General features: G+C 38.1%; 1 protein-coding gene across 2 annotated transcripts in view; it reads right to left on the bottom strand.

The window, feature by feature from the left end:
- Positions 1–6,527: 6,527 nt before the first annotated feature.
- The window catches only part of LOC110685197 (two pore calcium channel protein 1B-like), a 31,014-nt gene continuing 28,612 nt past the window's right edge, over positions 6,528–8,929 (bottom strand). The window contains exons 22-24 of one of the 2 annotated variants that reach the window (XM_021861678.1): positions 7,284–7,318; positions 7,081–7,186; positions 6,528–6,914 (exon numbers count right to left, since the gene is read on the bottom strand). In XM_021861678.1, the coding sequence (XP_021717370.1) occupies positions 7,081–7,186; positions 7,284–7,318 (141 nt within the window). In that variant the 3' untranslated portion in view covers positions 6,528–6,914. The remainder of the gene's footprint in view (positions 6,915–7,080; positions 7,187–7,283; positions 7,319–8,929) is intronic. The other variant, XM_021861679.1, reaches the window with a different exon arrangement.

Here is an 8,929-nt window from a genome sequence, read left to right as displayed (position 1 = left end):
TCAGAAAACCCCGAAACAAAGCCCTTCTGAAGTCTTCCGAGATTCTCAGTTTTAGTTTGTTGCTAATCTCGATAGTCATCGAGTTCATTTTCCTCCCACTTGTCGTTTTGAAAATGTTTTACTTTCAAGAAAGACACCACTTAGAGCAACAAATACTATGTTCTCAATTAGGTTGTGGAGGTAATGCCCGTAGTCTCACTTTAATGCTTACAAAGAGACATATATATTGTCTTTGGGTAAGAGTTCGTTGTGAAACGAACAATTACCTTCCACTTGAGCTTCCCTAGCCCTTTTGAGCCACTTAGCTCATTGAGCCAATGAGCTCCCATTGAGGGTAAGAACCTTAGACATATACTTGAAAAGACTTTAGAAACTATTTCTAGCCATAACTGAATATGGTGTCCTTTCTTAGCTTTGACAATTTTGTTTAGTGTCACATTAGTTATTTGTGCAAATCTTTAAGAACTATATAGGAAGGGATGTGATCCATCATCGTTCGAGTCATTTTCACATGGCATCAAGGTCTTCGTCGAGACATACTATATTCTTTGTGGAGCTAATTATGAAATTCCGATTTCATAACTTTGAGATGATCACTCTTGGCTCAAGCAAACATCGATTAATCTAATCTACACGTTTTGATATCTTGCCTAGTCGATTCTATACTTCATTGATCTTTTGAGCTACTTAAGATCCAGTTTGTTCATATTTGATGAATATAGCCATATTCTTCAAATTCTTGTGATATTCTTCAAATTCTTGTGATAACGTTGAAGTAATGGAATCCTCTTTAGCTTTTGGAGTCAATTGTCTATACCAAGCACAATAGCTCCTTTCTTTGTCGGTTTCAACAAGTAAGACTTGCTTGCCTTAGAACGATTCTGAATCGATCAACTATCAAGAGTCTATCTAATAGAGCCTTGTGTACGTTCTTGTCGATGTGACATTGCTAAAGATAGTCAGAACACAAATTAAGTTCATGACTTGAACCTTGTGAGTCTATGTTAAAGAAATGTTTGTTTATAATCAAGCATCCTTGACTCATAGCTTAAACACCCATGTCATTCAAATAAAACCAACAGCTATTGCTCTTTTACTTTGAATGTGAGTCTTTTCGTGTGTAAACTTATCGTTTGCTGATTATGGAACACGATAACCATTATTTGTTCCAGCCTTAGCTTTAAAAGGTCTAATCAGCTCGCACACCACTCACACACCTGGCTCGGCAGCAACACCTGCTAGCCGAGCTTGGTGCTCGAAGCTCAAGGCTTCGATTTTATGCTCGTGCTTCGGAATTCCATTCCGATTTTGTGTGTGACTTTATAATTAATTCTAAATTTAATTTTAGAACTAATATTGAGCAATATTGAAATTAAAACAAGTCTAACTTAAATAAATTCAATTTTAGTGCACAAATTAAAATTAATTCAAGAATCATTCTTTAAGTTATTTTTGGCTCAACTTGATGTAACAAAATTGAGGGCTAGTCTCACAATTAATTTAACCAACATAAATTAATAATGAGATTTGACAGGAATAGTTGAATAAATAAACAATCATCCAATGAAATAATTTATCCAACACTTACTTATGCAAATTTGAATATTATAATCTTCCAATATGAAGAGCAATAATATTTTAAGCACAAGTATGAACATTTAAGATTTCAATTAACTTCGAAAATGATTAAAACCGAAATTTGTTCATTATGGGTTTTAATAAGTTTAAGATTCAACCATTTAAACCGTGAAAGATTGAATCTTTAACATTTTAAGGGCTTCAAAAATCATATCCACCATAAACTTTCACACTACAAGCAAATTATTTGCAAGAATGAGAAATTCCAAGTTTATGTGAAATTAAGAGCTAACCAAATTAAGGAACCAATATGACTTCATAAACATGCTTAGTAAAGAGTAAAATTGCAGAAGATTAATGGTATAATCAAACACATAATCCAACTATTGCATGCCATAATTAATCAAGGTTTAAAGATTTAAAAATTTGGTTCCAAACGAAAAACCCCTCGGTAAACCACTTTCTAGGCGGATTTTGGCTTTTGGAATGTCATTTTTAATCACTTAGTGAGTAAAGAATGATTTAGAACATCAATTCCACCAAAGAAAACACACTATTTTTGGGTCGAAATCTGGGTTCGTAGGCCAAAATTAGCAAAAATACGATTTTAATCCAATTTAAAACGAGGTCCTAATCTAATTAGGTTGCTAACCAAAAAATTTCAATCCATTTAAATCACCTTAATTAATTTTTAGTTGTAAAAATTAAATCCAAGAGGCTCTTATACCGCTGTTGGGTTTTGTAGTGTCCGACACCGCGCGGAAACAAAACCCGCAAAATGGATCGCATGCATAATAATTACAACATAACAAAATAGCATGCAATTAAGGAAAGCATAAACACATATAGAGAAAAGAGAGAAAGAAGCTCACCCTTGACGCGTGCTTCGCTCGTAACTCGAGCTCGGACTTAGAAAACTTAAAGCCCCACAAATGCAAGACCTCCAACGTCTCACACCCTCGATCACCGAACCGGCGCCTACCCCGTAGCTTAGATGGGGCTAGACCAAAAATACTAGAGTTGTACCAACTTAAGGCTTTCTCAATTATTAGGAGATTCCTTTTGAGTTCTACTCAAGTGAGTATTCCCAATACCCAAGGTGGGTATTTATAGGGAAATGCTCCCAAGAGTATCCATCAACTTTCCATGTGGGAGAGTTGGTGAAATGAGAAAATGAATGAATTAATTTAATTTTAAATTAAATTAAAATAACAATTCAATTAGCAAACAACAAGTGGCACAAAGGGAAGGGGAGGGTAGGTGAGGACCACATGGCCTTCTTGCTCCCCAAGCCAACCATTCCACAAAACCGGCTCCAATAGAGCCGCGCCAGCTAGCGCCTTGCCTTGGGCACCAAGGCTGCCTTGCTGGCGCCTGGTCCCTCAGCTGGGCCTGCCAGCCGACCTACGCAACAGCAAGCCCGCACCAGTAGGCCAAGCATCAATGCGGGTCGCTGTGTGCTGCTAGGCACTACTATCGCAAGCCATGCCCTTACATGCTGGAAGGCTGTTGCTTACTTGCGGCAAGGGCTGCCAATCTAGCCAGCAATGATGCGTGTTGGTGCTTACGTGCGAGCGGCTTGGCGTACCAGCCCGCATGCACTTGCTCGGGCATGTTAGCGTGCCTTGCCCGCATGGTTGCTCGGCCAGCCCGCCTAGCCAGTGCATACGATGCATGTTGGGCTTGCGACCAAGCCTAGCCTTGCGACAAGGACCCGGCTAACCATGCAAGCCAACCTAGCCCTCACTTGGCTAGGCCATTGCGAGGCTAGGATTTTCACGCGCGTTGACTTGTTGTTTGACTAATTTCTCGTCTCGTCGATTGCATAAATTGACTCGACGTTCGATGCTCGACTTATCGACTTATTTAATCCTTCGGATTAATTCGTCGCCTTGGTTCGATTATGTGACCGAAGGGTTCAGTCAAAAGCATGTTGTAATATTAATTGTACATTAATATTACTGATCGGAAGCAGCCTCCAGCTAGGCATTCGGATCACTTGACCTCACTAAATAATTAGCTTTCCTAATTCTAAACCCTCTATCGGAATAATACACTTGTTTGAAGGACACCATTCCTTTCAGAACAAGTGATGAATTGGAGCCGAGTTTAGAGGAAATAAAAATTGCTCTATTTCAAATGCACCCTAATAAAGCCCAGGTACGGATGGAATGCATGCCTTCTTCTTTCAAAAATTCTGGAATATTATTGGCTCTGATATTGTTACTCTGGTGAAAAATTGGTGGAAAGGTTTAGTTGATATTTCGGAGATTAATAGACTTTGTATTGTTTCCCGATTCCTAAATGTAATGATCCGAAATATATGACTGAATTCAGGCCGATTAATTGTTGTAATGTGATTTATAAAACAATATCGAAGACAATGGCAAACAAAATCAAGCCATTTCTTAATGATATTATTTCTGAGAATCAAAGTGCTTTTATTCCAGGTCGGCTAATCACTGTAAATGCTATGATTGCTTTTGAGATCTTCCACTCTATGAAGCGAGGGGGAGAAGGGAGGCATGGTACTGTGGCTTTTAAACTCGATATGAGCAAGGCATACGACAAAGTAGAATGAAATTTTATTAAGATGGTAATGTGTAAGATGGGGTTTTCGGATTCGTGGATCCGTCATGTTATGGAGTGTATCTCTAGTGTCTCCTCTTTTAAGGTGAATTATGAGATTTTTGGCTCATTTACTCCGACTTGTGGTCTTCAACAAGGGGACCCTATTTCACCTTATTTATTTCTTTTATGTGCGGATGCTTTTTTTTGCTTATTGTCGCAAGCTGCTCATGAAAAGAAATTGAGTGGGGAGAAGATTTGTAAATCTGCTCTAAGAGTGTCTAATTTGTTTTTTTGCCGATGACAGTATTTTGTTTGCAAAAGCTACTCTGTAGGAATGCTTGAAAATTGCTGATATAATCAGGAAGTATGAAAGAGCATCTGGCCAGAAAGTTAATCTTGATAAGACGGAGGTTGCTTTTAGTAAATATGTTACTGTCAAAAGGAGAAATGAGATAGTTGATACACTTGGGGTTAGAGAGGTGGACAGACATGAGAAGTATTTAGGGTTGCCGGCGGTCATTGGGAAATCAAAGAAGTATACCTTTGCGTGCTTAAAGGAGAGAATTTGGAAGAAAGTGAATGGGTGTAAAGAGAAATTAATGTTGAAGCCGGGAAAGGAAGTGTTAATAAAGGCGGTTGCTCAAGCCATCCCTACTTGTATGATGAGCATGTTTAAAATTCCGGAGGGTCTAATTGATGAAATTCATAAATTATTATGCCGGTTTTGGTGGGGTTCGACGGTGGATCAAAGGAAGATGCATTGGCAAAATTGGGAGAAATTATGTTTGCTAAAGGGGGCTTGGGATTCCGGGACCTCAAATTTTTAATCAAGCTCTTTTGGCAAAGCAAATATGGAGGCTCCATTCAAATCCAAATTCGCTGATTTTTAAGATTCTTAAGGCTAGGTACTTTAAGAATTCATCGGTGATGGAGGCTTAGAGAGGTTATGACCCGAGTTACTGGTGGAGGAGTATTTGGGGTGCTAGGGTCTTCTTCAGGATGGTTTGGTATGGAGAGTGGGCAATGAGTAGGATATCAAGGCTTAGAAAGATGCGTGGGTGATTAAGGATGGTCGACCAATTTGTTTGCCTCAACCTTCTGGTGTGGATGATGATATGTCAGTGAGTGAACTTATAGTGGATGGGGTCGTGGCTTGGGATGCAACAAAGGTTCGGGGTTTGGTTGATGCGGAGTCTGCTACTGCTATTCTATCTACTCCGTTGTCCCTTTACTCGAAGGCAGACAATAGGTATTAGTGTTGTACAAAAGATGGTAATTACACAGTTAAGTCTGCGTATTGGCTAGCAAGAGGGGTTAGTGATGGTGCTATTGCGAATAGCATTTCAGATGATATTTGGAGTCGGTGTGGCGAATGAACGACCCACCAAAGCTCAAGCACTTCTTATGGGCTGCGGTAAAGGGCAACCTTGCAGTCAAAGACAGATTAGTACATCGTATGACAGAGGATGCATCATGCCAAGTCTGTGGGGTGCCAAGAGAGACGGTCATTCACTCCTTGTTTGAGTGCTCTGCTGCTGCTGAAATATGGGCGCATAGTGGAATGCTTGACGTGCTAATTGATGCGCCTACTGACTCCTTTGCTGCTCACTGGAATTGGCTTCATAGTAAAGTGGATGGACATGTGCTGTAACGTATGGCAGCGTTGATGTGGGCGGCGTGGAGGTGTAGAAATCTAATTATCTTTGATAATGAAACGCCAAATTTCGTGATACTCGCTGTTAGGTTCTGTAAATTGGCGAGTGACTACGATGATTATGCAAAGAAAGTTTTTCTCCCTACAGCACAATCGAACTGTGGCAGCATCTTAAGATGGTTGTGCCCACCGTAAGGATGTATCAAGGTGAATGTAAACGCACATGTTCCGAATGGTGGCGATGTTGGACTTGGGGTAGTCTTCAGAGATGATGTGGGTGGCATTATCTTGACAGAAACGAAGAAAATTGTTTCCTCTATACCGGAATGTGTTGAAGCTCAAGCCGTGAGATATGCTCTCCTTCTCGCAAAGAGGTTCGATTTCAGAAATGTGTGGGTTAAATTGGACGCAATTAATGTGATCAATGCTATTACTTTGAGTGTTACCAGCTTTTCTCCAATTCATGTTATTTATGATGATATTAGTTTAGATAGAGCTTGATTTAATGTTTGTTTGTTTTCTCATGCAAAGAGAAGTTGTAATACCGTGGCACACTTAGTAGCAAGGTGTGATACGGGTGATAGTGAAGAACTTGTTCGTCTTAGTTCCTTTCCCCAAAACATTATTACTTTGGCGGAATTGAACATCTCTTTGTAATTTATAAAAGCTCTATCTTTCTATCAAAAAAAAAAATGAGGCTTAGTACCTTATCTACCACAAATGATTCATTTTAAATTTCTTTAGGATAAAAAATTAGAGCTAACCAAAATCCTCTATTTTCATTTTCAACTACAGTCCATTCAAGTGGCGTCAAGATTATCACAGTATACTAACGAACAATAATGATCTCCAGTCCAAAGAAATAGAGCACTGCCTGTATAGTTCAGGGCACAAGAAATAGAGCATGTCTTCATGTCCAAGGACACAATCACACGAGAATGATATGTAACAGCAATTGACGTTGAAAAATAGATACACGAATCTTGAAGCGCCGTCGGAACTGCATACATGATACATCACATGTTTTCAGATTATTCACTATGCAATGGTAAGATGTTGCCTTGGCATTAAAGGTTGTTCAATTAACAGCAAAGACAGTCTGCAGGCTCTTCTGCATTAAAATTTAGGACAAGTTTCAATTTTACAGGGATATATCACAAATCACAATTGTAGGCAATGAGATTTGAGATAAACTGAAAAACCCCACATCCATTTCCCTGATCCTTTCATAAGAAATAAGAAAATCGAAAGGAAGCTTAAGGGGGTAAAGGAAGGACCTATGCCTCAGAAGCCCCCGAAGCCTCACATGCCTCTGATTTGTCCAGCTCTGAACTCAGAATACGATGGAGTAGTATATCAACTCTTTGGCTTCGTGATTTATGACTGTACCAAATCAAATAAATAAAATTATTTCATAATCACGCATTCTGTCTGCTTCTGAAATAGAAGAGTTTTCAATAGGCTATTCGTAGATACATACCCAGTATATCGACGATGATATTTTTTTCTATTGTCCTGGAAACAATAATAAAACAATGATAGTTAGCGTCAACTAATACTGTTCTAGAGCAAGGTGCAAACGCAAGGTTAAATCAAGCAGCAGCTTAATAAGTTAATAGTAACATGGTGCTGTACAGCATATAAGTAATCATTCAGCAATAAGAACAGCCAGGAAAATGGAATTGCCTTCAAATTTTCCATCCGTAATCACCAACCAAAGTTAAGAATATGCATAATGTACAACAAATTCAGTAATTTTACAGATGTTATCAACAGTTACTAGCTAAAAGAGCAAGGTAACACTTTCATCCGATGTAGTCGCAAACTAGTGGTCACTATGCAATTAACTCAAGGACAAAGATCAGCAAGAGATCAACATAATCGCCAACTTTTGATTACACATGCAAGGCATGGCGATATAAAGGCAAGTCTGGAACTATACTTAAAAGCTACTTACAAAGGATTTTGGTAAGATCCCAATAAAGAAGTTTGCATGTATGGTGTAATAAGTATTGAGTTAAGCCTTCGACAAGAGTCCAGAATTGAGAAGTGAAGTATTGTTGAGAGTAAAGCAACCTTTTCAATATGGAAGATTATATTTGCTTGATCAAGTTGATTCTACAATACGCAGTATATCCCTATCTTTTCTGCTTTGATTTTCCTAAACTTGGATCCCATGCTCTAAGTTAGTACATAATCCTAATCACTATAACTAAAAATATTACTTGTTTAAAGTCCAAAAGAATAGTTCAGTTCGAAAATAAAGATTTATGCTCTATGTAATTTTCAACATTACAACCATCCTAGAAACAAAATACGACATGCCAAAACCCTGGAGCACTTCAAAAGTTCAAATTCAAAATTCTTTTTCACCAACAAAATGAAAATAGATAGAAAATCGATACTTAAATTGAATATTTCATTTGAACGTAAGTCGTAAAAACAATGTGCAGCCCTACCTCTTAAATTTGTTGCTACATCTAAAATAAGACACCACTAAAGTGGCTAAAGCACTAACTTTGACAGCAGAATTGAGACTTAGACAAGGGCAACAACAATAAGGAACTTTGAGGAGATTATGTAATGCTTTTACTAATTATAGTTGTGTTCATGTTAGACGGGCGGGAAATACTATTGCTCACCCAGCAGCTAGATGGGATACGAGCATTAGCAATGATTGGATTTGTACGACTTCGTTTCCCCAAAGTTTTCAAACTTTGGCGGACCTTGATTTAATAATATAATTTCCCGTGTTTGTCTTCTAAAAAAAACAATAAGGAACTTTGAGGTATCCTTTAACAAGTACTGCCTCTGTTTCATGATAATGGTAACACTTTCTATATGGGTGTTTAAAAGTAATGGTTACACTTTACTTTATTTCATTCTACTTTTGGGTAGATGACCCACCTTTTCAAATGCATTTATATTCTAATATTTCTCAAATTACTTGCAACTTTCCACTTAACCTATTTTAAATTTTTTAATTGCTCGTTTCTTCAACATTCCACTAAATCTATTTTTACACTTCTTTTCGCACAACATTCAATTTTCCCCATAACCTATACTTTTCTCATACATTCTAATCATTTCTCCTAATTATTCATAACATGACGTGTTACCATTATA

Source organism: Chenopodium quinoa, unplaced genomic scaffold, assembly GCF_001683475.1.
Source record: "Chenopodium quinoa cultivar QQ74 unplaced genomic scaffold, ASM168347v1, whole genome shotgun sequence".
NCBI classification, from domain to species: Eukaryota; Viridiplantae; Streptophyta; class Magnoliopsida; order Caryophyllales; family Amaranthaceae; genus Chenopodium; species Chenopodium quinoa.
This window is presented reverse-complemented; position numbering and strand designations above follow the sequence as displayed.